At 48.8% G+C, this 27,710-nt stretch overlaps 2 protein-coding genes across 3 annotated transcripts in view; one reads left to right on the top strand and one right to left on the bottom strand.

Moving 5' to 3' along the window:
• Positions 1 to 13,229: 13,229 nt before the first annotated feature.
• Positions 13,230 to 22,817, bottom strand: MGME1 (mitochondrial genome maintenance exonuclease 1). 2 transcript variants are annotated; one of them, XM_074949714.1, is made up of 5 exons: positions 22,679 to 22,817; positions 18,365 to 18,972; positions 16,709 to 16,931; positions 15,952 to 16,084; positions 13,230 to 14,608 (listed from the first exon to the last, which is right to left on the bottom strand). In XM_074949714.1, exons 2-5 carry the CDS (start codon positions 18,903 to 18,905, stop codon positions 14,447 to 14,449), a joined length of 1,059 nt encoding a protein of 352 aa, XP_074805815.1. In that variant the 5' UTR covers positions 18,906 to 18,972; positions 22,679 to 22,817; the 3' UTR covers positions 13,230 to 14,446. The 2 variants fall into 2 exon arrangements, with proteins under 2 accessions (XP_074805815.1, XP_074805816.1); XM_074949715.1 differs by lacking the exon at positions 22,679 to 22,817 and adding an exon at positions 21,604 to 22,655.
• Positions 22,818 to 23,122: 305 nt separating this feature from the next.
• Positions 23,123 to 27,710, top strand: part of SNX5 (sorting nexin 5) — a 37,605-nt gene continuing 33,017 nt past the window's right edge. Inside the window, exon 1 of the mRNA XM_074949713.1 lies at positions 23,123 to 23,264. Coding sequence (XP_074805814.1) covers positions 23,226 to 23,264 — 39 coding nt within the window. The 5' untranslated portion in view covers positions 23,123 to 23,225. The remainder of the gene's footprint in view (positions 23,265 to 27,710) is intronic.

Here is a 27,710-nt window from a genome sequence, read left to right as displayed (position 1 = left end):
CGGATACGTGAACGGACCAAGGATCGGAAAATGGCCCCACAGTCACAGGAAACTCCATCGGCCAACCTCCTCTCTCTGGTTTTATAAATGGCCATTTTAGCCAGGGCCAGGAGGAGGTTAACTAGGAGATCCCGCGACTTTGTGAGGCCACGGACGGGGAGTGCATAAATAAAAAGGTGAGGGGAAAAATGCAACCAAAAACGTAATAAAAGATTTGAGAGGAGCTGGAACAGGGGCTGCAGCCTGGCGCACTCCAAATATACGTGTGCCAGGGTTTCCCACACACCGCAAAAGGGACAAGTATCTGGGATGGGGGTGAACCGCGCCAAGTACGTGCCCCTGCTCACAGCTCCGTGAAGGAGCCGCCAACTGATGTCCCCAACGGGCCTCAGAACCAAGGTGGAATATAGGCTGGCCCCCCGGGGCTGCTCACCCTCCAAAGGTGGCAGAAGGTCTCGACACTTTGTGTCGGGGCGGGACACTAGGGTGAGGGCGTGAAGGGTGTGGAGCACGAATGTGTATAGGTGTTTCCTTGGCGCGGTTTGGAAGCGTACCGGCTGCAGTTCATGCAGCCGGCTCACTGTAAAGGGGTGAGGGGGTCGATTGGGTCTACGGGGCAGGGGTCCAATTAAAAGGTCCGGCGGGCCTGGGGTAGAGGGTTGGCGGGGCGTGCCCTTGAGCAGGATCCGATCGAGGTAAACTCTAGCAGCAGGCGGCAAAGCGGCCTTCACCTCCTGAAGTACGCGCCGGGGGGTACGAGGTCTGGAGAGCCCCGTGCGCCGAGCGAGCGTCAGGGGATCCAGCCAGTCTCCCCGGTCGTAGTCCAGGAGGTCTCCGACTCTCGTGACTTCTGCCAGGATCAAGCTCTGGCGCACCAAGGAGGACTCTGCCACCTGCACGCAGAGCTGGGGGTTGTGTAGCAGGGGCTCCGCAAGGAGATCTGCCCCCTCGGTGGCCGCCACGGACCTGGTCATTAAAAACCGTTTCCAAGTCCGGAGGAGGTCCTGGTAGAAGACTGGCAGCCCGGAGAGGTCTCACGGAAGACCTTCCGGACAGAGATAAAAGAGCTGCCAGTCATATCGGAGCCCTCGGATGCGGCACAGGATGGCGTGTGCCAGTATGCTCCACGCCGAACTGCCTGCACTATAAAGGAGCCTCTGTAGGGCCTGGAGGCGGAAGACGCAGACCTGAGTGTGCAGACACTTCAGGCCCTGTCCTCCTCCCTTCATGGGTAGATGAAGAACCCCTAGAGGGGCCCAGTGCATTCCTGACCAAAAGAACCCCAGAATCGATGTCCGGAGGTTGGTCAGGAAACCAGGGGCTGGGACCAGGGTGTTGAGCCGGTACCAGAGCTTGGACAGGACTAGTTGATTAAGCACCAGCGCTCTCCCACGAAGGGAGAGACATCGGAGTAGTCCCGTCCATTTCCGGAGCTGCTCTATCACCCCGCCCTCTAAATTTTCCCAGTTCTCCGGTGGAGAGGGATACGTGGCAGAAAGGTAAACGCTGAGGTAGACCAGCGGACCCGCGCTCCACCGGATGGTCTGAAGCGCGGGTGGGAGGGAGCTCGCCTGCCGCCAGTCCCCTACCTCCAAGCCAGAGCTCTTGACCCAGTTGACCCAGGCGGAGGAGGCTGCCGAATAGATGGCCTGGCAAGCCTCCACCCGTGCCAAGTCGCCTGAGTCCTGGACCACGAGGAGCACGTCATCAGCATACGCCAACAAGACCAGCCGCAGCTCCGGCTCCCGCAGCACCAACCCTGTCAACCTCCTGCGGAGGAAGCAGAGGAAGGGCTCGATCGCCAGAGTGTACAGCTGGCCCGAGAGGGGGCACCCCTGCTGTACTCCTCGCCCGAAGCTGACCGGTTCGGTCAGGGTCCAGTTGAGCTTAACCAGACACTCTGCGGAGGCGTACAGCACCCGGAGAAAACCCACAAACTGGGGTCCGAAGCCAAACGCTCGCAGAGTGTTCAGGAGGTACCTGTGGTCCACCCTATCGAATGCCTTCTCCTGATCTAGGGACAGGAGGGTGAACGACAGACCGTCTCGACACCCGAGTTCCAAAAGGTCCCGAACTAGGAAATAGAACCAGAAATAGGTTATCAAAGATACTGCGGTCCGGGACGGTGTAGGTCTGGTCTGGGTGGATCACGTCCGCCCTAGCTGCAGCGAGATTGCTTTCGCTATGATTTTGTAGTCCGTGCTGAGGAGTGAGACGGGACGCCAATTTCGTAAATCGCGGAGGTCCCCCTTCTTCGGCAGTAAGGCGAGCATGGCTCGCCTGCACGAAAGAGGGAGGACCCCGCTCTGCAGAGACTCGGCCCAGACGGTGACTAGGTCTGGGCCGAGGACGTCCCAAAACACGCGGTAGAACTCCACAGTCAGCCCGTCCATGCCTGGAGCCTTATTAGTGGGCATACGATGGAGGGCTTCCGAGAACTCGGCCAGAGTGAGAGGCAACTCTAGCCGGTCTCGGTCACTCGCGCTGACTGTAGGGAGCTCCTCCCAGAGCACTCTGCGAGCGCCAGGGTCGGTTGGATCCGGGGAGAAAAGACTTGCGTAGAAGGCTCGGGCCCCTCCTGCACATCTCCGCCGGTTCCATGAGAGGGGTGCCATCTTCTGCCAGGAGGCAGGTGACGTGTTTCTTGGCCCCCCTCGTTTTCTCCAGGGCATAGAAGAAGCGGGAGCCGTGATCCATCTCCTGAAGGAGGCGGATGCGGGATCGAACAAAGGCGCCCCAGGCCCGATGGTCCTCGAGGGCCCGGAGCTCCTCTCGCTTCTCCCGGCACACTCCGCAGAGGAGCGGGTCCTCGGGGCTGGTGGCCAGACGCCTCTCCAGCTCTAAGACCTCCCGTTCCAACTGCTCTATCGCCGCATTTCTCCATCGGCTGGTGCCATGGGTGTAGTCGCAGCAGAAAAGCCTGGCGCGCACCTTCCCCAGGTCCCACCATCGCGGCGCCGAGGGAAAGGCACGCCGCTGCCCTCGCCAGGCCAGCCAGAATTCCCGGAAGGATGTCACGAAGCCCTCATCCTCCAACAGGCTGTTGTTAAAATGCCAGTAGGCCGGCCCTGGCCTCTCCGCACAGAGGGAGCCTGTCACGGTGGCTAGATGATAGTCAGAAAATGGGGCTAGCCGAATGCTGGAGGAGTGGGCTTGTGAGAGATGGAAGCGTGATAAATAAATGCGGTCCAACCGGGAGTGGCTCGACCGATGGGCTTCCACCCGGACAAAGGTGAACGTGGAAGTGTCATCCGGGTGGTGGTCGCGCCAGATGTCCTCTAGGGAGTGATGTTCGACTATCTCCTGGAGGGTGTCCATGGTGGCCGGGCTCTGCTCGGTCCCCGAGCGGTCTCGCTCCTCGAGGGTGCTATTAAAGTCCCCTCCCAGGACCAGGCACTCGTGAGAATCTAAGGTGCCGAGGAAGGTGGACGCCTGCTGGTAGAATTGCAGCTGCTCCGGGCCCGATGTTGGGGCATAGACGATAACGAGGCTAACCACGAGCCCCTCCATACAGACCTGGAGAGGCAGCAGGCGACCCGGCACGGCCTCGGCGACCCCTAGCACCTCGGGCCATAGGTCAGGGGAGAACAGGGTCGCCACTCCAGCCTGTCAAAGCATAGCATGGCTAAAGTAGACCCAGTCCCCCTACTCCAGCCGTCAACTGTCTTCGGCAGTTGGGTCCGTATGGGTCTCCTGCAGGAAAACCACAGAGTACCCTCCCTCCCGAAGGAAGGAGAGCACCTGGGACCTGCAGAGAGCCAACCTACAACCCTGGTGCGATGGTTGCGATGGTGAGAGGTGTCATGGGGAGGGTTGGGGGGGTCCTCACTGGCAGGGACGCTCGCATCTCCCAGCGGGCCGCGCAGCAGTCCATGACCCATCCCGTAGGTAATTGTTCACGGAAGACGCGGACCTGCTTCCTGCTTCCCCGTCCCTTTACTTTCCCCCATGAGGGCCCTTGTGGCCCGGAGGATTTGAGAAAAGTCCCCCCATCGCTGGAGAGCAAGTTGTACCTTGTTGCGGGAGCCACGGATATCCTCTAAAAACTTCCGCAGCTCTCCTCGCAGCTCATGGGGGGGTGTGGTTACAGTTTCCCGGTTGTTCCCCGGCGGGGCCCTTGGTGCAGCCCTGTGGTCCACTAAAACAGACAAGCAGGGTGTGGACCCCCGACGGGGTGCCTGATGGGCTGGAGCTTCTAGGCCCGCCTCAAGCTCTGGGGCGATAGGGGACGGTGGAGGGAATATAGCAGCTCCTAATGGGTCGGGGCAGGAAAACACAAAGGCCGCTCCCTGGGGGTCATCAGTTGGGAAAGGGAAGGAGACAGCCTCGGGGGCAGCAATGATATTGCAGGAGGTAAATTGGATAGGGGTAGGGGCAGGGGCAGGGGCAGGGGCAGGGGCAGAGGCGAGGTTCTGGGTTTCGGGAGGCAAGCAGCTGGATGGTGGCACCTCCCAATCAGGCTCAAGGGTTAAGGGGGTGGGGAGGGAGCTCTCAGTGACACTGGGCGCGCGTTCTGTGGTGGATTTAGTGGCCACAGGATCAGGAGGTGGATTATCTTCTGTAGGGCCCCCGCCCGGGAAGGAAGTCAATTGCTCCGCACCAATGGGGGGTGCCCCTGGCGACTTGTGCCCTGGCCGCGTGGCGCCGGCTGTCACCTGAGCAGGCTCGGTGGTCGTCAGCAGGGTGCCATCAGCGGCCGGGTCGATGGAGGAGTCCAGGGGCTCCTCAGAGGTGGGAGCAGAAACAGCAGTTGGGGGAGGGAGCATGGGGAAAAGAGGGGTGGAGTGAGGTCGCCCAGATCGAGATTTGCTGGCAAAAGGTCATCCTCCCCCTGGGCGACCGGGGTCAGATCTAAGGCCTTGATCTCCTCGAACATGGAAGAGAGGACACTTTCCACCGCCCCGGGGTTCTCCCCTCCGGCACCCGCCACGACGGTTGCCTCAGGGTTCACGGGGGCTTTGGGTAGCATCAGGACAGAAGGGACTTCCTCGAGGGTCTTGGAGGGGAGGGTCTCCCGTGGAGGGGAGACACTACCCTCCGGTGCTGCCATGTCTTTCCCGGCTGACACACTTGTCCCGGATGGGAAGCACTTGTGGGCAAAGCGGAAGGTTTGGCATTGGTGCCCCCCTTCCTGGTCTTCCGGGGGGCCTCCGCCTCGGGTGGATGAGGCGGAGCTCGAGCCTTCCGCTTGCCTCGCTTCCCCTGGACTAGGGCCCAGCCTCCATGGCATCATCTGGGGGCTGGGTAGCAGGGGTCGTGTCAGGGGGTAAAGGCGATGGCTCAGGGACTTGGGGGGGGGAACGGTGGGGCAGCATAAGGGAGGGAGGATTCTCCCTGGGGCAGGCTCTCTCCCATGCCTGGTGGTATCTCTGCCACACCCTCCTCCATAGGCCCCGATAGATTGTCAGCAGCGAGGGCGGGGCTCTCTCGCTTGTCTGGGCGTAGTAGGGGAGGTGCCTCTTGGGCTTGAGCGGGAGTAGCGGTGGTCCGAAGAGGAGGGGGGGTGGGTTCGGGTACCGGGTGGCCAGGGGTGTCGGCAATGACGGAGCCGATGTCCTGCCAGGTCTCGGGGATCCCAGGTGCCCCTCTTTGCCGGGCTAAGGGGCAGTCCCTCCGGACATGCCCTGACGCCCGGCAGAGGTAGCACCGGGCCTCCCCCTTGGAAAAGCACACCCGGTAACGGGCCCCCTCGTGGGGGACTAGGAAGGACCCTTCGAGTGCCACTCGGTCACGCACCGCCGACGGCAGTAAAAGTTGCACTTGGCAGCAGAAGGAAAAAATGTGACGGAGGGTGGGGTCCTTGCAGCCCCACGGGAGAGGGCTGATAACAGAAACAGGTTTCCCCAGGGTGGAAAGGGCGGGTAGCAGGGCAGCATTGGGGAGAAAAGGAGGGACAGAGGTCAGGACCAGGCGGACGCCCAGGTACTCTAGCGGCTCTAGGGGGACAAACACCCCCTCCCCCCGCCACTGCCAGGCCCCTCTCCACCGCTTCCTGGGCGGCAGCCTCCGATGCTAAGAAGAAAACGACCTTCCCGTACATTTTGGAGGCCGCCACAATGGCCGAGGGCCCCACCACCCTCGCCAACGCCCGCACGTAGGTCTCCACGTGGGTGAGGCAGGCACCAGGGGGCATCAGACACCGTGCTTCTTTGTCATGGTGGGAAAGGGGCCCTGGCCGCTATTGATGATGGCGGAGGTGGTGGGCAGGAGAGATGACGAGGCGGCAGGCGGGGGGGCTGCCGCTGCCCGGGCATACATCCTGGGGGCTGAGGGAGGGACATCCGCAGAGCTGGTGGAGGGGGCAGTGGGGGAGGACGCTGTGGTCGGTGGTGGGGCCGCAGCAGTGGGGGTGGCCCCTGCCATGGAGGGCCCGGTAGTTTTAGCGGGGCCCTTCCCCTTCTTCTTGCCCTGGCCTTTCCCGCCGGCTGGGGGGGCTTCCCTAGAGTCTGGGGAGGCAATGGGCATGGCAGCGGTGGAGTTCACCTCGGTGCTCTTCATTGCCGATGCCCCAGCGGGGGCGGTGACAGGTGATTAACAGGAGTTGGGTCAGATAGAAAGGGACAAGCTGTGGGGTGGACAATTCGGGGGGGGGGCACATGAACCACCGTACGCTTGTCCAGAGAGTCCTATTTGATTGGCTGGTGCTTCTGGGCCACGCGGTGGAGTCAGGGCGAGCAGCTGGGTCCAGAGGCAGATGTTGGACAGCCAGCAAAGATGGTGGAGTGGGGGGGTAAAGATCGTAGTGTGGGGGTTGGGAGGACACAGATGGATCGGGGGGCAGCTCCGTGCCACACCCCCTGTGTCCCTACAAATACAGTTAAGACACAGTCAAGGCCTCCCCTCACACAAGAGCACAGTTTGAAAGTTACTCAGTCTTAGGCCCCCTCCACGGCGATTTGTAAATTCCCCAGGCGGTGTTCCTCCGGTGGACAGCTGTTTCTCTGTCTGTTTTGGGCTTTCTTTTTTGCATTTCAGAAATGCCGGAGCAAGTGATCAGAGTCCTCTCGACCGGAGATGGGTTCGCAGACAAACAGCAAGCGGCTGGGTCTGGGGGCTGGGTCCTTCCACTCCCCCCTTCTGGGGAAGTGGGCCGGCAGGCCCCCCCCCCTCTCGGTCGGGGGGGGGGGGTTTCAGCACGAGCGGCAGCAGCGTCCGAGGGCAGGTGGGGGGGGCTAACAGCCAGCCAGCACTCTAGCAACAGCAGAGAAAGAAAAAAAAAAAAACAACAAAAAGAAAAGAAAGGGGGAAAGCGTCTGGCTCGGTCGGGGGGGAAGCCGAAAGCAGGGGCAAAAAGCAAGGAAAGCCCAGACCAGAGGACAGCAGCAGAAGAGCAGGCTAAGTAGGTCCCTTTTCCCTGGATAAGGTAACAGGGAAGGTTTCAGAACAATCAGGAACCTTCTGGAGACAATTAAGACAGGCTGATTAGGACACCGGCAGCCAATCAAGAAGCTGCTAGAATCAATTAAGGCAGGCTAATCAGGGCACCTGGGTTTTAAAAAGGAGCTCACTTCAGTTTGTGGTGTGCGTGTGAGGAGCTGAGAGTGAGAATGTGGACTGTTTGAGGACTGAGGTGTACAAGCATTATCAGACACCAGGAGGAAGATCCTGTGGTGAGGATAAAGAAGGCGTTGAGTGGAGGCCGTGGGGAAGTAGGCCAGGGAGTTGTAGCTGTCGCACAGCTGTTCCAGGAGGCACTCTAGACAGCTGCATTCCACAGGGCCCTGGGCTGGAACCTGGAGTAGAGGGCGGGCCCGGGTTCCCCCCAAATCCTCCCAACTCCTGGTCAGACACAGGAGGAGTCGACCTGGACTGTGGGTTCAGAAAAACGGCCAAGCTGAGGGCTGCCGTGAAGCTCCAAGGCGAGCAAATCCGCCAATAAGCGCAAGACCCACCAAGGCAGAGCAGGAACTTTGTCACACCTAGTATAACGACATCCAGGCTAGGGTTGTATTGGTATAAGCATTTTACTAATGGAAAAAGTGACCAGTATAGTTGTGGTGTTTACAAAATAAAATAAAAAAAGCCTGAGTAGACCAGGCCTAAGTGACTAGACCTGGAAAAGTCCTGAATAACCTTTCCTGCCACCCTACTGACCACTTTGGTGTAGTGCTCTTCATGCGTCTTTTGACTTCAGTGGTGCAGCATCAGACGCTAAATATGGCGTTAGAAACGGTCTTAAGAACGGCCACACTGGGTCAGACAAAAGGTTCAGCTATCCCAGTATCCTGTCTTCCGGCAGTGGCCAATGCCAGGGGTCCCAGAGGGAATGAACAGAACAGGTAATCATCAAGTGATCCATCCCATCGCCCATTCCCAGGTTCTGGCAAACAGAGGCTAGGGACACCATCCCTGTCCATCCAATTTGCCTGGTACGGAAGTCAGGTTTACCAGCCTGTAATTGCCAGAATCAATCTCTGGAGCCCTTTTTAAAAACTGGCCCCACAAAAATCCTCCAGTCATTTGGTACAGAAGCTCATTTAAATGATAGGTTACAGACTACAGTTAGTAGTCCTGCAATTTCATATTTGAGTTCCTTCAGAACTCTTGGGTGAATACCATCCAGTCCTGTTGACTTATTACGGTTTAGTTTATCAGTTGAGAGGTGATTCCGCCTCTCCTCTTTAAACAGGTGTTTTAGTAAATAAATCAACTGCAGCCAGATGCAAACAGGCTTACCCACAGCCCTTGTTCCAGCTTTGTGTCCTCTGGGCCACCTCCAGAGTGGAACTCCATACTGCACGCAGACATCTAGCGGCTGTGTCATATCCTACATTAAACAATTTCAGCATTCTAACCTTGTGCAGCTGTCGTTAGAACGCTCGGCGCTCTCTTTCCTAGTAGCCATTCTCCTGACTTTTGAGGCATTTGCAACATAGATGATCCAACCTGACTGCAGCTTCGCGCCTGGGGCTTTCCTCTCATTTCCTAGTTTAGATGTTCTTCGGTTGTGCCATCCCTTTGCTATATACAGGTTCACCCTTCCACAAAATATTGCCCATCGAGTAATGCACTTGAAACCACCCACCTAAACACTGCAATTCTGACTTGTGGGACATCCCTGCATAACAGGTAGCATAACTATGGCAGCCCTGACTAGTCATCGGCTCAGCTATCTAAATATGGCTTTTAGGCCTGTCCGGAATGTTAAGGTCACATTCCGGAGTGCAGTCCAGAGGGGTCGTATCATTGCCTGTCCTGTAACCCGCAAAAGGCTCTGCTCTTGTCTAGATGCTCCCAGGCAGCATACAAGCCTGGTCTGAGTGTCTGTGGGTTAGCTCTAATTCAGCATTTCTGATTCCAGCAGCCTGCTTGTTACCCCTGGCCCCACTCTGGTTACGCCTGGCAAGATGATCCCAACACGCTGCCAGTCCTGAATTTCCCGTGTTGTCAGCCCTGAAGAGTCGCAGCCCTTCCGTAGAACATGCAGAGTGCCAATAACATTTGTTGTCTCTTTTAAAGAGACAAAAGCACATTACAGCTTATTGGGGCTGGGGCAAATGCTCCCTTCCCTTCAAGCACAGCTCAGAGTTGGTGTGTTGTGAAAATAAAACAAAATAACACGACATAGGTTGTGACACCAAGTAGAAGCAAGAAAGTTAGAAAGGGTTGCAAACAAAAGTAAAAATACACATTCTAATGGCTAAGACCTAACTTAACAAGCTACAGTCTTTGTTCAAGGTTCTTCCCCATCTTCCAGTCCCAGAGACTTTGAGCCCCTTGGTCGAAGGAACTCCTTTCTTCACTTGCCAGAGCTCTGTTCCCTTGTGTCTGTCCAGTGATAGGTGCCAAGATGGCTTCTCCATACATCTTCCCAAACTTATTGTTTTGTCCCCTGACTCAGGCTGACCTCATGGAGTTCTTCCCTTTCTGTGGACTTCCCATCCCCCTGCTGATCTGTATGTAAAAAGGGCCTCTATTGTTTGTGGTCACAGCATGCTGAGTGGACACACTTTTATAATACAGTAATGTATACAATCAGTTGTTTGAATTACTTCTCATTTGAGGTTTAGATCCTCTGTCTTTATAGTCCAGATAAGGTTTCTCTTTCTTGCTGGGATGCAGATGTCAAGCTATCTTTGCCCCTGCTTGACAGCTTTGTTACCTTTTATGTAATTAGATCTTTGTTGTCTCTGCCTGACAGGCAAATACACATTCCTTTGTCTAGGACAGATTGGGTTTATGCACTGCTTGCCAAACACATTTTAAGAAATAATTCTAGCACATATTCATAATTCTTTGTACACACCCTGTACACGTATCATGCAAGAACGTTAACTATCAGTGAGTTATTAGTTTACTAATATCTAATGAGATACCATTTAGATATATTTCAGAGTAGCAGCCGTGTTAGTCTGTATCCACAAAAGGAAAAGGAATACTTGTGGCACCTTGGAGACTAAGGTGACAAAAGTACTCCTTTTCTTTTTTCATTTAGATATAGCTTATGACAAGTGTTAGGTGCAGTGAGTATGTCAGGCCTGAGAAGAGCTGCTGACACAAAGCAGTGAACCACAAATGCGCATCTGTGTCACAGTTGTCCTTTTAGTTATGAATCTAATTAGCTCTTATGTAAACACACAATTCACAGGCAAGATGTGAACAAGGAAGTGCCATAATAACGGATATGGAGTTTCACTGTATTGTTTTCCACACTGCTGTGTGCTCTGCATGAGCTGCAAATTCAAGTCTAGCTTTCTATTTACAGCTAGAAGCTTATCCAACTTGCTTGAATAAACAATCTCTGTGGATAGAAAGTCCATGCTTCAATAATAGAATATAGCACTATGAATATACTACTGACCCATTTCAGCAGGATGGTGACAGTTAAATGCTCAAGGCGATTAGAGAAGCTACACAAACAGAAAACCCAGTGATAAAGAGGGATTTCAACTATCCCCTCATTGACTGATACATGTCACCACAGGAGAGGAAGCAGAGAGAAAATTTCTGTGCAGCATTTAAATGACTGCTTCTTGGAGCAGCTAGTTATGGAACCCACTAGGGGAGAGGCAATTCCTGATTTTGTGGAGCACAGGATCTGTAGCACCCCGCAAATATGTGGATATCCGCTTTATAGCTGTGGATGTGGATAGCTGTAGACCATGTTGGCAGATTGCGGATGGATGCGGATCCAAATTTTAGATTAGAGCCCTGCAAATCTGCAGCTATATGATTTATACCCATGGACCATGTTTACGGATCACATGTAGACAGAAATTTTGTATCCGCACAGGGCTCTAAGGATTTGGGCCAAGAGGTGAATATAGCTGAACCACTTGCTGATCGCGCCCATAATGCAATTCAATTTAACATCCTTGTAAGGGGGGGAGGGAATACCAAAGAAACCAACCACAGTAGCATTTAACTTTAAAAAGGAGAATTACACAAAAACGAGGAAGCTAATTAAGCATAAATTAAAAGGAACAGTGCCAAGTGTGAAACGCCTGCATGGAAACACCATAATAGAGGCCCAAATTAAATATATCCTCCCTCCCCCCCCCCAAAAAAAACAAACAAACAAACAGTAAGAGGTCCAAAAATATGCCAGAATGGCTATACAGCAGAGTAAAAGAGGTGGTTAGAGGCAAAAAGGCATCCTTTACAAACTGGAAGTGAAGTCCTATTGAGGAAACTAGAAAGAAACAAACTCTGGCAAGTCAAGTATAGAAGTCAGGACAAAAAAGAATCTGAAGAGCAACGAGCAAGACATAAAAACAGCAAAACATTTTTGAAAGTACATCAGAAGCAGGAAGACTGCCAAACAGTCAGTGGGGCTACTGGACAATCAAAGTGCTAAAGGAGCACTCGAAGACAATGCTGTTGAACAGCACCTAAATGAATTCTTTGGATCGGTCTTCACCACAGAGGATGCGAGGGAGATTCCCACACTTGAGCCATTCTTTTTAGGTGACAAATCTGAGGAAGGGTCCCAGGGGTGCTGGAACAGGTTTCATAGTGGGGGTGCTGAGAGCTGTTGAATCAAACTGTAAACCCTGTATATGATGGAAACCACTTCAAGTGAGGGGGTGCGGTAGTACCCGTAGTTCCAGCTCCTATCAACTGTCCCAGATTGAGGTGTCATTAAAGGTGGTTTTGGAACAAATGGATAAATTAAACAGTAGTAAGTCACCAGGACCAGATTCACCCAAAAGTTCTGAAGGAACTCAAATATGAAACTGAAAAACAACCAGCTATGGTATGAAACCTCTTGTTTAAATCAGTCTCTATACCAGATGCCTGGAGGACAGGTAACGTAACACTGATTTTAAAAAAAAGGCTCTGGACGTGATCTTGGCACTTACTGAAGTTAGTCTTAACAGCCTGTACTAGGCACAGTGGTTGAAGCTATAGTGAAGAACAGAATTATCAGACAGCTAGATGAACATGGCTTTGATAAGGGAAAATCATGCCTCACCAATCTATTAGAATTCTTTAAGGGCGTCAACAAGAGTGATCTGGTTGACATTGGGTACTAGGACTTTCAGAACACCTTTGACAAGATCCCACACCAAAATCTCTTAAGCAAAGTAAGCAGTCATAGGATAAGGAGGAAGGTCCTCTCATGGATCAGTTACGCATTACAAAATAAGGGGATGGATCACTTGATAATTGTCCTGTTAATTTGCTCTGAAGTGTCTGGCATTGGTCAGTGCTGGAAGACAGGATATTGGACTACATCAGGGGTTCTCAAACTTCATTGTAACGTGACCCCCTTCTGACAACAAAATTTACTACACAACCCCCAGAGGGGAGACAGAAGCCTAGGCTCACCCAAGCCCCACCACCCTGGGTGGGGGGGCCAAATCCAGATCCCAAGGGCTTCAGTCTCAGGCAGGGAGCCTATAACCTGAAGACCCTGGGCTTTGGCCCTGGGTGTCAGGTTTCAGCTTCAGTGCCAAGCCCCAGCAAGGCGAATGCCAGCCCTGGCAACCCCATTAAAAAAGGGTCGTGACCCATTTTGGGGTCCCAACCCACTGTGAGAACTGTTGGGCTATATGGACTATGAGTCTGACCCAGCATGGCCCTTTTTCTGTTCAAAAGCAAACCTGTTCAGTCCTTTTTGGGTACTGTCTGGTTGGTAGTCTTTAAAATTATGGATTAGCTGTACTTAAATACGTAATTCTGAGTGATGACAAGAAAAGCTCAAGTGTATGATTCAAAGGAATGAAACAAATGAGAAAAGCTGACACATACACAAAGCAACACCACCTAAGAACCACCCCATAGTGTTTATTCAACATTTACAACACTATCTTGTTACTCTCCCTTCTTACAAACTCGTTTTTATGAAATGAGTCTCAAAAGTGACTCCTGTATTTTAGGACTAATTATTAATCAATAAACTTATTTAGTCGACTTAACGTATTAACAGAAAGCAAGATACCTTTCTAGTCCGTGAGGGATATGGTTGCCGTTTTTACTTATTTATTTTATAACTAGCATCAGCTTTCAGTTCTTAAATCGTCAGTTCTTAAATTTCAAAACCACAGACTAAGGTTTCTGAAAAATATTCGGGCATCACTATACATCTCTTCCCCCGCGCCCCAGGTTCTGATCCTGCAATTAGCTCTGCATGGGTGAGCCCCCTTCGTCTATGCAACACCCCAGTGAAATCAGTGGGGCTGTGTTTTGCATGGGACTTATTGCCCAATTGGGGGCTAAGATACAAAGCCTCAGTTTCATTCTCACTTTGCTCTATGTGAGAGACGCAGCTTTATACGAAGGCAGAGAAACCTGTAGGAGAGCTCCCTCTTGTTAGGGCAACCTCTTGTTTTATGTGGTTCTTAGGGGTAGTCTTCAGCTATGCAAATTATATTTCTGCTCCTCTTTTGTGGGCCATGTTTACTAAAGCAACCAACTTGTCTTAACATCCTGAGTGATTGCTTAATGAAGGTTTAATTAGAATTCTTAGCACTTGTAGTTTTTCTGCCTTCATAGGGACACTGTCAACATAAAAATCATACATTGTAAACAGATGAGAGATTAGCAAGAGCTGAAATGTTTAAAATTAAGTCTACTTGTCACTACCTATGCTTTTATTGTTTGCACTTCACTCAGCTCTGACAATGCAAGTTTTGCTTTGGTTCAGAGTCAATTTCACTTTCATGTTCTCAGTTCAAGGGTTAGGTTTCAAACACTGCAAGAGTGTGATAGTTTGCTTACATAAACTTTTAACTGGATTTTTTTCTTTAATTGTGAGAACATTTCTATTGATTTCAGGTTTTATAAAAGCTTGCTGCAAAATGTAAATATTAGCCCAATTTAAGTTGGCCCATTAAATCCTCTTTGTACCCCTGTGAAGTAGGCAAGTATTAGACCCAATTTTCAAATGGACACTGAGGCAGAGATATTAAGTGATTTGCCCAAGGTCAAAGAGGGTCAGTATCGGAGACTATATTAAAACTCAAGACTTCCTGCTTCACTTCTGTGCTCAGATCATACCCCTCTAACTTGTCTCAATTGAATTATTGTTTTTTTCCTTCTCTGTGTATTCTTCAAGGCGCAGGAGCCATTTGTTCCAATACTGAGAGCACAGATCTGAGTCCATGAAATGTGGATGTGCAGGGGAACCATCTTTATAAGAAACCACAATAAGTCCACAATTAACCTGCAATGAAAAGCATAACATCAGTTGTTCAATATCAACAGGCAGGTTCAGTAGACTATTCCCAAGATTAAACTGCATTTTCACCACGTAGATCAATGTAAAGCTAAAATAAAAACCACTAACTTTAATAAGCAATGTTATTCACAATGAAGCACTAGGAGCCTTGTTTTCCAAGGTATGGAAGTGCCCAATGACTTGGAGTTGTAGGTGCTCAGCAATCCTACATATCAGGCCTTAAGGGTCTAATCCTGTGTTCTGGACACTGACAAAATTCCCATGGACTTTGAGTAGATTTTTGCTTGTGTCAGTACAGATTCAGGCCCATGCCATTCAGCAAATCAGGCTGTAAGGAAATGGTTCCTTCTGCATGTTCCACTAACTATCAGACTTGTCAAATAAAACAACATAAAAAGTTAACAGTGAAGAATAAAGTGATATCATTGGCCTAACACAGCCACTAAAAAAAAAAAAAAAAGGAACAGAACCATGTAGCTACTTCCTATATTTCTCAATGAAATGATCCTGCCATAGCATTATACAAGTCTTCAGCTTAACTGATCTGTTTCTTTCCTTTCCTAAAAAGTCCTTAACAGGGCCTTGGGTATCCTGTCATTTTCTCCTGCTTTAATCTTCCCTCTCCAAATCAGGAACTGCCATCCTTCAGGCCAAGCCGACCCTCTTTGGAGTCTATAAACACATGTCCCTTCCTCAGCTGTTGAGTAACGGGCACCACTTCCCTTCACCGCCAAGGAATGGAGTAATGTTCCCGGATGGTTTAAGGAGGGCATTTAACCACATCCATTCAATTGCCAGTGGAGTAAGGCACTCTTCTAGGAGGCAATGAGGGGTGCTTGTTGCTAGCTCATTTCCTTGTCTGCCTGATCTCAAGTTTGATTCCTCTCCTCCCCTTTCACATGCCATGTTCACACAAAGCAGCATGGAGCTGGATGCTTCTTCTCCCCCACTGTGTGTTGCCACGTGCTATGTTCTCACTGTAAACTGGCTTGCTGCGTTAGGGTTTGACTTTCCGTAGGGCTGTGCACCTGTAGTTCCCACTGAGTTCAGCTGGAGATTTGGGAGCTCAGCACTTCTCAATAGTTGTGCCATTTGCTAAGGGCCTGATGAGTGGAAAGTCCCTTGAGTACACTGACAACATACTGCTGACCAAGGGAGGCAGCAGGAGCAGCAATGATGGTGGAATTAACTTAGGCTGGGACAGGTGCAAGTGTGTTAATGCTAGCTGCAGTTCTATATTGGATGGGGGTGACTAGAGGACGTGAGTGGGGAAAATGAAGTTGATGTGAGCACTGCTGCTTGTCTCAGCAGGTAGTAGGCCTACTGACCTGGAAGTCATAATTAGCATCATGGTTTATGGCTCCGGTATATGCTGCAACCTGTAGTGGGTTGTCAAATGTGTTCCGGAGATACGGCTTTGATTTCTCTGAAGTCTTCCAGTCAATCACACATAACTGGCCTCTGTAAAACCAAGCAAAAGAGGAGTATTTTAGTTAAACTACGTGCTAATGAAAAAAATGTGACGTCAGACACATAAGTCAAACACTTTACTCTATTTCTCCTGTTTCCTGCTGATGAGGTGTCATTTGTTATTATCACGTTGCTGGTGCCAGCCTGACTTATGAACTCCTTCTGCACAGGCTGGATTAGATCCAGGGACTAATATAAGTACAAATACCAGTGGCAGTTCTAAATGACACCACTTTGGTTCACTTAGCCCTTTCGTGAAAATGTGCCACTCCATTGCTGTGCAGAGATGGCTCGCTAAAAGAATAGCAGCACTGCTGTTAGCAGGGCAATCTGTGTGATCTCCCCTGTTCCTCTCCTCCAATCCCTATTTCTCATCCTCAACCTGCCTGACCTCCCCTGTTCCATCCCTGGTGCTGCTGCTTTGATGCCTCTTCAGCTTTGCAGTCTCTCTGGCTTCCTCTCCCAGTCCACTCAACCTCCCAGCTGCTATGCGACGTGTCCTACCATCTTAGCCACATAACATCAAATAGGTCAGATCTGGCCCACAAGCCAGCTGTTTGGTCACCAAAGTCATATAAAACACAGTGGGATATAACAGGAGAACCAGCATCTCACCGATACTCAGCCACACAATCTACAAGCCCTGAATAGTGAAGAGTCTCATGATGAACTGCACTTTCAAGAGCTTTTACTCCACTGATGTCTCTCAGGACATGCTGCACACTGGCTAAGTAGCCAGAGACCGTGCTATCTTTTTCCTGCTCCTTCGACGGGACCTCTTCAGATAAAAAGACAGATTCCAAAGCTGCATGGAATAGTTTTCCTTGAAGGAAGATGTCTATGAAAGATGACAGAAAAAAGATCTTTAAAACCCCTTTCTTAATAAGCAATGCTCATATATGGGATAAATATGTATTTTTAAAACTACTATATAGTTGAGACTCTAAAATCAGCCCCACTTTGGTGCTGAAACAGCTTCAAGGGTATAGGAAGGGAACAAATAATGGAATTATTTAAGGTATTAATCTAAATTAGCCTCTGTGTTCATGAATTGTCCTGGAGCAATTGACGATGTAGTCAGATTTATTCTTTAGTCAAACATATTTGCCTTACAATTTCTATGAATCAGTGTTGGCCTGTAGAATGCTTTTGAGCAGTTCATTGTATTTGATATCAAAGCTGTGATGGTTAGTTTTAATTGGATGCATCTGCTACCTGACAGAACATAACTCTTAGGATAAGGTTTGAGTTAGGAATGATAGCTGCTTAAAATGTGCTGTTTCTGTAGAACATTCTTGCTAATATGTTTGTTCATGAAAATATTCAAGAACACAGACGCAGTGTGAATATAGCAAATTCAGCTTTTCAGTTGAGCAAAAATTTATGTAAGAAGTTTCAAAGTATTAACCAAGCTCTAGGTATAACAAGAGCTAGCCAGCACCCCCAAGATTGGGCATTTCAGCAGGACTAGGGTGCCTTAGCCCCACTGACCATGGGGAAAATCAGTTAACAGTCTTTATGAATTAAAGACCTGATATGCACTAGGACTTCACAGAAAAACTTGGAATTCACATATAAAGTTAAGGACTTCAGTATATCAAGCAAGCCGTGTGGCTGCCCAAATGCTGGTTGGTTTGGAGCACACAGCAGGACCAAAGACTCTTAGAGCCTCAGACCTGTTGAGACAGAAAGTGGTCTAAAAATCAGATAACTGGCCAGCAGGCTTTGAAGTTTGCACTCCATGTCTGGGTCCCTGAATGCAAATATCAAAGTCTCCAGAACTGTCATCTCCAGTTATTCAAAAATTCTGGGTGTCCCATGACCCTCAGACAATCAGTTATATAGTGCAGTGAGCCACTTTATTCCCAAACATTAAAAAAAAAATCTTTCTATCTGTAGAAGTGCTAGTCAAACTCCATAAATCAGGTGGGAAGTATCAACCTGTTGCAGATTCTAGCAAGTACTACCAAAATAATGGGGGTTGGAGCAAGGAACTCCTAAATTTTAATCCCATTTTACCACTAAGTACTATTAGGTTATTGGTCCAACCCCTGTGGTTCTTGTAGTCAATGGGAGTATCCCTGAATAAGCAATCAGGGAAGGCCTCAAAATGTGGTCCATTAATACCAGGCATTCTTGTGAAGTGCTTTGGGATTCTGAAATGGATGCTGCTATATGGATATGCAAAGTGTGTGTCTTCTAGGGCCAGATGCGGCAGCTATGCTATTGAGCACGGCCCATTATTTTTAGAAGCACTTTGGTTAGACTTACTTTTAGTATATTCTGCAAAACCATCTTTTCCAAGTTCCAGAATCATCCGCTGCTTCCACCTCTTCAGGTAGAACGCCTGGTCCAAAGGCATGGTTTGCTGAAGAACACTCGTCACACCGGGCATCTTGTGCCTTTGTAAACTGATTTTCAGCAGGTGCTTTCTGTCACTGTTTGAAGGCAAAGCTCTCTTATTGGAGTTTATCAGAGGGACCCAGTTTTTTGGAATTTTTGCTTCAACATTCTTAACTGGAGGCTTAAATTTACTCACTGGTCCATATATCAGATTATCTTCTTCAAACAATGTTTCCGGTGTCTGAGGGCTGGCTTTGGAAGATGTGACAGAACGGACCAAGTTCATGTATCTTTCTTGGTCAACTTGTTCATAACCATTCTCTTTTTTCTTCTTGCTACAAAGGTAGGAGGAGATACACAGGCACACACATGGGACTTGATCTTTGCAAAAATGTTCTGTGAACAGCATTTTTAGTCTCCCAGATTTTCTGGTTAATAGCTTGAGGGATTTCATTCCCTGAAGCAGCATTTATAGATGGTTAAACAGAGTTTTCTTTCTTCTGTTAGGAGCATTCATAATCTTCCATAATTTCCTACTGTAGAAAAAGAATTTCCATGATTTGAAGAGTTACTGCACTTTAGTATCATCAAGCTATCATCTCCCTTTACAAATTAAAGCTGCACAGTATTCATTAGTGCCTTTCATATCAACTGAACTTCAACCACTTTGAGTTAAACAATACAGTAATAGTGAGAAATAATAGCAGATGGACAGATAAAATAAGAGGTATAGACAAGGAAAAAATATTTTCTGATTTGAAATGAGGTGGAGAGCAGGCTGTTGCAAGTGGGAGAAGCTGCAGTGCAGAAGGCTCTGCCTCTTACAGTAGCAAAACTGTAGGAAGGTACAGAGAAGATGGTACTACATGCAGGGAGAAAGAGACAAGCTACATGGGCTAGACAGAAGGAAGTCCCTGGAGTAGAATTAACTGACTAGAGAGGGAAGATGAGCTCTTCGGGAATGGTGGGGACGTGTTTGTTCTCGGTACGTGTGAGAAAGCAGCCAGCAGTTTTATGTACAGCCTAGAATCTGGAGAGCTGAGACTTGGAGAAGCCTGAGAGAAGGGAAATAAAAAATATTCGCAATCTTCAAATACCAGTTTAAGCTGTTTTGGAAAATATATATTTTAAATTAAAAATTTAGATTTTTTCCTAACTGAGAATAAAACAAGTCCTATTTTTAAGCTAAGACATTTTAGGATATTTCTTTAATAGAAGCTGCAGACCAAGATAGTCTAGTTTATAGCCTGGCTTTGAAAAGTATGTTGTAGTTGCAATTTTTGGTTCTGACCCTGAGTAGTTGCACTGAAATAACTGTTTCCTAGTATGCTTAAAATTAAACATAGGCACAAGTCTTTGCACTATTAGGGCTTAAGTTTCCTCTACTGAGAGCTATCCACTTAGCAATCAAAGTTACTTCATTCCATGTTTTGCAAATAAAACATGCAGGCAATATGTATTACAAGCTAACATGACTGCTTTGTTCTTGAAACATTTCAGTATTTTTCATTTCATTCACTGCATTTCTCAAACACTCCACACACTGTTCAAACAGTAAGAGTACTAGGAAAAAAAATACAGAGGTCTTGATCTTATAAATTATTCTAGACAGGGACATCCCTGTGCTCATACGGAGTCCCGATGAAGTCAATGGGGCTCACAGAACAACTTGCAAGATCTGTGCCCAAAAGCGCTTATAGCTTAGTAGATGGAGCAATCCTAGTGACAAAGGACCTTATGCAGTCCCAGTTAAGGTGCTTCCCTTACTAGCAATTCATCAAGGGAATTGCTAGTAATTTTAGGATTACGTCGTGGACTATAAAAGAGAAAGAGAGGGAAAAAAAAAAAATCACAATACAAGCTGTTCCATCCCAGAATTGTTTGCATTGGTTTGTATAATGTAAGTTAACCCCTTTGGGAAACCATAAGGAATGTAGTGGAAATGAAAAATAAATCATAACTTCCTGGTCAATATAGCTATGGTCATTTTTTCTGGTTTAGAATAAAAACAAAGTACTTTTAAAAAGGAAACCTTTCCTACTAAGACATTTTGAATACCAAAATATACAATTTCCCTATTATTACATTTGTACAGCAGAGAGGACAGTATCCAAGCTTAAAGGGATAAGTCAAAATCTTGATCTACTTAAAAAAAAAAAATTAGGATTGTGTTGTGTCCTGTTATGTTTGCCATGTCCTCTTATATCTGTTAGCTCTTTTCCAGTGTGCAACAGTGGGAAATTGACATGAATCTTGCTCTGAGCATCCTGACATTCAGACTCTTGTCAAGTTTAGTTTCCTGCCTGCACACAAGAATAGAGCAGTCAGGTGTAGTATGGAAGGGCAAACCAATCCATTCCAATCATTTTCTTACTAAGACAAAGTGTGCAACTATTGCCAAAATTAGATCATGAGTAGTAACCATGTAGATTGATTTTATGTAATGGGCTAAATTCTGCCCCATTCAATCTCATTGAAATTAATTGCACAAGCTTTGAGTAAAACCTGAACAATATCAATTTTTGTATTACTTCTCATTTTTACTTGGTGGCAGGATGTTTTTCTCCAGTTTTGCTCTTCCTACAGTAGGGGCTTGATCCCTTCTTTTTAGTAATACATTTATTCTTTCTGGTAGTGTAAAGTAGTACTGTACTTTGCATTAAATACACATCAGTTTCAGTTCTTCACAGACACAATTATAAAGTCAGTCCACCTTGGGCTTCTTGTGAACCTTATATTTCATGTTTGCTATCACTGAACAGAAGCTTAACGAATAGAGAATTGATTAAAACAATCCGTTCTTGCCAATAGGTACTCTTCTTTAATCCTGTGACCACTCTTCATTTTTAATAGAATTATTTCCAGTCTCTGATTTAGGTCAGTTACCGGTCATAATTTGCTACTTGCTAGACAAAGAATAAGGAGTGATGTTTGTAAATTATGAAAGAGGTATAAATTCTAAAGACTGTCAAAATATACTACCTTGTGTATGAAATGATGTGAAGTGGTGTGCATAGCAAAGTGATATCTAAAGGTCAGCCGTTGTTACCAGAAGCAAGTTATTTCAGGGAAGCTTTGTTTCATTACAAAAATCTGGGTAGGGAGATAATCCGTTCTCCCTTGCTCACACTACCAATTTTAGGGATTGGGGGAAATTTATAACCTACCTGCTAGCATGCACGTGCCCATTGACCTCTCATGCCGACATACAGAAGAAAGTCTTATGATGCATACAAACTAAAGGACATTCTTGAGTTTTTATGAAGGAGAATACTAAGCTCTATGCCCTAATCACATGATGTTTGTATGTAAAGAACCCATGATCACTTACAAAGGAAAATTAAACTCTGCCTACACTCGCTGTACAGAGAGACAATTAAAAAAAAAAATCTAGTCCTACTCCTTCAAATTCAGTGATAAATCCTGGTCACGTGCCTTAGAGTTGCACGTATGCCAAGAAGACTGCTGCCTACTGGGTGGCAAATACAAGCCACTAATTCCACCTCAGTGGTAACTGCAATGAGCATTACTTAACTTGTTTATAATAGTATCTAGTTCTGATATTGTACTTTTCATCCATAGTGCTCAAAGCCCTTTATAAAGAATGTCAGTAACATTACCCCCGTTTCACAAATGGGGAAACTGAGGCACAAAAGGCAAAATTATTTGCCCAAGATCCCTGAGCAGTCGAGTGCTCTAACCACTAGGCAACACGTGTTGCCAGTTTTCACTACATTGGGGTGAGAGTCCCCCTTCCTGGATGTTGACTTTAACAGAGAAAGTTAAAAGGTCTCTCTGGGGACGTGTGTTGCAGTGAGGCAGCCTAGCCTGGTGACTACAACAACAAACTGGGAGGCGGGAGATCTCGGTTCTGTTCCCAGCCCTGCCACTGGGCTGCGGGGTGGCCATGGCCAAGTCACTTTCCTGGCTCCGTGCCTCAGTTTCCCCATCTATAAAGTGTGGGATGACGGCGCTGTCCTCCTTTGCCAAGCGCTGGGAGGTCCGGGGTGAAGAGGGCTGGACGCTATTAGTACAGTGCCTCCTTCCCTGAGGAGAGCTCTGTCTCCACGCGGCTCGGGGCAGCTCCCCCAGCCGGCGGCAGCGGGAGGCTGTTGCCCCACCGGGGGCCCGGCCAGAGGGGGACACGGCTCAGCCCAGCCGAACCCGTCTCTCTCGCCGGACTCGGGGCCCTTACCCCGCTCCCCAGCCGAACGCCCTCCCTCCAACCGTTAAGACCATTACCTCCGCTCACTCAGCGCCTAGCCTCCCACTACCTTCCCGCCAGAACAGCGCGCCGCCTCTCGGGATTTGTAGTTCTCTCCCTCCTTCCCTCAGCCTATCGGCTGTACAGCGCGTTGATCCGGAGAACTACAACACCCACAATGCATTTCGTCTCCCTCCTCGGCGCGGAGTTCGGCGGTTGAGATTTACGTTAGCGGAAGGTTACAGTTGTGATCGGAGGAGGGGTGTGAACAAGTGACGGAGACGGGTGACGCCCACTTCCCAAGCCGCCCTCTGAACTAAGGGCAGGGTCGCCGAGCGTACATGCCTAGCCGGGCTTTCCCCCCCGGAGCCAAAATGGCCTCCCCAAGCCGGGCGCGTGCTCCCCCTTCTGGGAAACGCGTTTAGGTCTCTATGGTGGGCCGCGCGCGTGCTGCTGGGAAGGTGGGGGAGGTGCCGAGGAGGCGGTGCCCGGCCCCGCTCGCGTGGGTCAGGTGGCCTGAGCCTATATGAGCCGCCGCGGGCGCTGAGGGAAGGGGGTGGCTGTGGGCGAGGAGCGGCGGGCGCTATGGCTGCGCTGCCCGAGGAGGTGGAGGAGAAGAGGAAGGTACGGGGCGGGGCTCGGCTCGGCTCGGCTCGTGTCGCTGTAGGGCGCCCTGGGGGCTCAGCCCCCCCCCTCTGGGGGCTGCGACCCCCCGGCTCCCTCTCCCTTGGGGCCGCTTCGCCCCTTCCGCGGGCTGGATCCTCCTCCCAGTGGGGCTGTGACCCCCAACATCCCTATTCCTTGCCAAGGGGCTGCTGGCTGAGCCACCCCTGCTGGGGGGCGGATGACCCGCCCCCCCCACACCGGTGGGGCTGGCTGCCCGTCCTGGAGCCCCTGGCTGGGCTCTGCCCGGGGGTAGGTCTGTACTTGCCTCCCCCTTGTGCTGCGCTCTTTGCCCTGCCCCCGCTCCCTGCTCTGCTGCCTGCCCCCTGCTTTAAATTCCCCTGTGTGTGTCTTGGCTGTGCCAGTGCCCGTACCACTGGGGCAGGGCTGGTGCTGTAACTAACACGCCCTGGCCCCTCCCCAGGGCACCGTGACGACTGACCCTAGCCACGTGAGACCTGCGGAGGCAGCGCAGAATAGCTCTCCTGGAGCGGCTGAGTGACTTCAGTGTCTTTGAAAGCTGAAACCCCCAATGCCTTAAACAAAATGCGCCCTGTACCCTAGGATTGTGTGTTGATACAGTAGGGAGGAAAAGGCAACATCAGCTTAATACCCACAGCTCCAGTGAAGTACCAAGGGAGTATGTAAGGGCATGAAAACAGTATGCCTTAAGCCAAATACCTGAACTGTGGGCAGGATCTGGTCTCTGTCTACTTATATGGCTGACTTGGTCTGTCTAGCCTCCATGGTTGCAAAGAACTTTCCAGATGTGACCCCCCCCCCCCCACTGTTCCTCAGATGTTATTGTCAACTGCTGGAAATGGCCCACCTTGATTATCACAACAAAAAGCTCCCCCCCACTCTCCTGCTGGTAATAGCTCACCTTAAGTGATCCTTGTCTTTACAGTTTTCAGAGTAGCAGCAGTGTTGGTCTCTCTTCGCAAAGAGAAAAGGAGTACTTGTGGCACCTGAGACTAGCAAGTTTGTTTGGGTGTGGGCTTTCGTGAGCTACAGCTCACTTCATCGGATGCAGCTGTAGCTCACGAAAGCTTATGCTTGAGTGGATTTGTTGGTCTCTAGGGTGCCACAAGTACTCCTTTTCTTTTTTCTCTTTACAGTGTGTATGGTAACACCCACTGTTTCATGTTCTATGTATATAAATCTCCCCACTGTATTTTCCACTGAATGCATCCAATGAAGTGAGCTGTAGCTCACAAAAACTTATGCTCAAATAAATTGGTTAGTCTCTAAGGTGCCACAAGTACTCATTTTCTTTTTGCGAATACAGACTAACATGGTTGCTACTCTGAAACCTGTCATGATGTGCTGTTGTCTTCCTGAGTCTGCAGGCAGCTAAAGTAATGATGGAGGGGGGTAAACTCTTTGAATTTGAACTCTAAAGCTTATGTCAGCACTACTTAACTGCTGATCATTTTAACAGACTGATTGAGGAATGGGGTCTTAGTGAAGCTTGCAAGGGGGTTGGGGAAAATGTGAGTTGCAGGGAATAAAATAGAGGGGAGGAAGGAGGTGATGCACAAACTTAGGGAAAAGGGTGGTGAAACAAAAAGGAGGATGGGGAAGGAAGAGAAACAAAAGGCAGAAATAGCAGTAGCCTTAAAATGGAACAAAATGTCAAAATAAACTATATTGAATGTTTCATGGAAGTACTGAACAAACGAAAGTTCAGGTAATGCATATAAACTGCTGGTGCTCAAACAAGATTACCTCTTCCAGTTAGCATTGCTTCAGTCTTTTCTGGAGTCAGTTTCAGACAGCTGATCTTCTTTCATGATCCAGTCTCCCAGAGTCATGCTATTACCTGTGAGACAGCCATGATTTCTAGATGAAACACAGGCTGCATGTCCTTAATCACAGTCCATGTTGATAGTTTTCTTTTAATGGTTGTACCTTGCATCTTGGAGCAGTGAGCCCTAAGGGACTTGGCATGTTAGCGCTCTTGTGGGAGGACAGAATGCTCACCATCATCATAGAAATGACTGACACTAGCTTAGTGTGGTATCTGCTGCGACATGCAGACTTCTAACAGTGTTGTGCCAATTTAAAACAGAAACCTATTGAGTTATACTTATCTGGCACACCCCACCATGACTCAGAGCCCACTTTACACTTTCTTTAGCTAGCACTAGTTAGTGTTAGCCATTTTTCCAGGATATTAGCCAAGCTGTGTGAATGTCCATTTATAGCAGTAAACTGCCCCAGCATTGATTAAGCCCCTTGGCTGGCATTACAAAACGTAAACTTTTGTGTCCGTGATGGCTTTTAATAGGAGCATTGCCTTTTAAAATTGCCATGCTTGCTATACTTCTCCTGCACACTGAACAATGTAGTGGTCTTGCCCTTAGATCAGACCACCATCACTAGTTTGGCAGGGGGAAGATGAGGGGGGAGAGTTATAAATGTCTGAGGCGGTCTCTCCTGTTGGAGTCTTGGAAACTTTCCTCTAGAAGAGAGTGGCTTTTAAGGGGCACCTTAAATTTAAATGCTCCAGTAAAAATGAGGAAAACTAGAACCTGCACGTATTTTTGTAATACACTTCACAGCAACCATGAAGTCTCACTTGGCTTCCCTTGTGTACTTCTGTTCTAAAATGACACCTTCTGTTTAGAACATGTGGAAGAAAGCAGAAGTTAAATAACTTCTCAGAAGCTCTCTTGCAGTACACTGAGATTATTGGCATGGACAAAAACAGTGTTTTCTTCAGCTATTAGCTCAATGGAATTGTCTTAATGACTAAAAGCCTTCTCTGAATCAGTGTAGACAAAGCCCCTTTCAGCTGGGTTGTGAGGAGGACAGAGTTCTTATGGGCTCTGGGCCAGGAATAAACTTAAAATTACAATACTGCCCAGCCTTCAGTCTGTGATGGAGTTTCCTTTGGGGTCTTTGAGAGACTTGCATGAACATCAAGGGTAGACAGAGCATGGTCTCAGTGTAGTAACTAAACTTCTTTCACTGCTTATTATATCAATATTTCATCTAGAAGTAGCATCATGTAGTCAGAAAACTGGTTCCCTTTTAGGACCACAGATGTTCCTACTCCCTGTCTTCCCTCTGTTTCTTTCTTTGTGGATTTCACTTCTGGTCTCTTCCCCAACTCTGTTGAAACCTGTAATTGAATGGTTATGCTGACATTAAAGTGGCATTAACATCCCAGTGCACTTAATGGGAAGCAGCATTTCAATCACTGTTTCAAGCTGTTTGCAGGGTCAGGGAGGCAACTGTGCTGATTATGCTTGTGTAACCTTCCAATTGTGGCTCAAGGATTAGGTAAGTACTTTAAATAAAAGCTTAGATTCTGCTTGTTCTTGAATGTCTTTGGGCCCTAACTATCAAGCAGGATGGGTGTCTGACCTCTGCTTCATAAGCTAAGCTTCTTGGTGGGAGTTGAGACCATGTGTTTTTACACTGTGATGGAAGGGGGTCAGGGTGTGAGTAGGATAGGCTGGAGGTGGGAAAGGACTGGGAGGAGTGGTGTGCTGGTCTAGCTTGGAGAAAGCAAAGGGAAAGGGTAGAGATGACCATTAGGAGTTTACTTAACTGATTTAAAAACAAACTTAAGTGGCAAGCTGCTTAAAGTTATTAAAAATCCAGAAGGTGTCTAGAGATAGCAAAATGGTACAGAGTTGGAGCAGGTGCCCTCCCCAGCAACTTACAAGTCTGTCATCCAGCAGGGAAATCAAACCTGCCTCTTTCTTTAGACTCCTGGTTTCAAGGAGGTTGAGGATGGAGCGATCATTTCCCCAGAGTGACTTAAGGCCAGGCCTAAACTAAAATTTTAAGTTGACTCAGTTAAGTTGCTAACGGGTGTGAAAAATCCACACCCCTGGGTGACATAGTTAAGCTAACCTAAACAGTCTTGGCAGGTAGTGGAACTATTTACTGGGGAAGAAGATCCCAAAACAGATGTGGGTGAGGGATAAGGTACTGGAGATACTCCCTGCAAAAGCTAGAAAGCTGAGGGAGTGGTAGAGTAGTGGACAGCACTGCCAACCTTCATAGCAGTCAGGAAGATCTGGAAGGGGGTGGCGATTGGGGAATGGGAGAAAAGTGTGTTCCTTTCCCCAGGAGTTGGGTTGGCTTCAAACATGCCACACCTAGTGGCAAGAGGCTGATATACCAGTCCCTAGGCAGGGTCCAGGTGCAACACACTGGTAGGAATTCTAACTCTCTACTTTTTTCAGTAGCTGAGAGAAAGCTGGCTTTTTCCAGACAGTGCCTGCTCCCGCCCAACTTTGCATTGGTCCAGTGGCTAGTCCCTGCAGTATCAAGTGGCTAACAATTTCCAAGACCCATGTGAGGATGGGCCTGTGTGGGATAGGCATACATTTGCCCACTCTCACAGCACACTTTTCAAAGCAGAGGAAAGGAGCAGCAAAAGTAGAAAAC

The sequence above is a fragment of the Natator depressus genome, chromosome 3 (assembly GCF_965152275.1).
Source record: "Natator depressus isolate rNatDep1 chromosome 3, rNatDep2.hap1, whole genome shotgun sequence".
NCBI lineage: Eukaryota > Metazoa > Chordata > Testudines > Cheloniidae > Natator > Natator depressus.
Note: the sequence above shows the minus strand (reverse complement) of the source record. Positions and strands in the feature narration are given on the sequence as shown.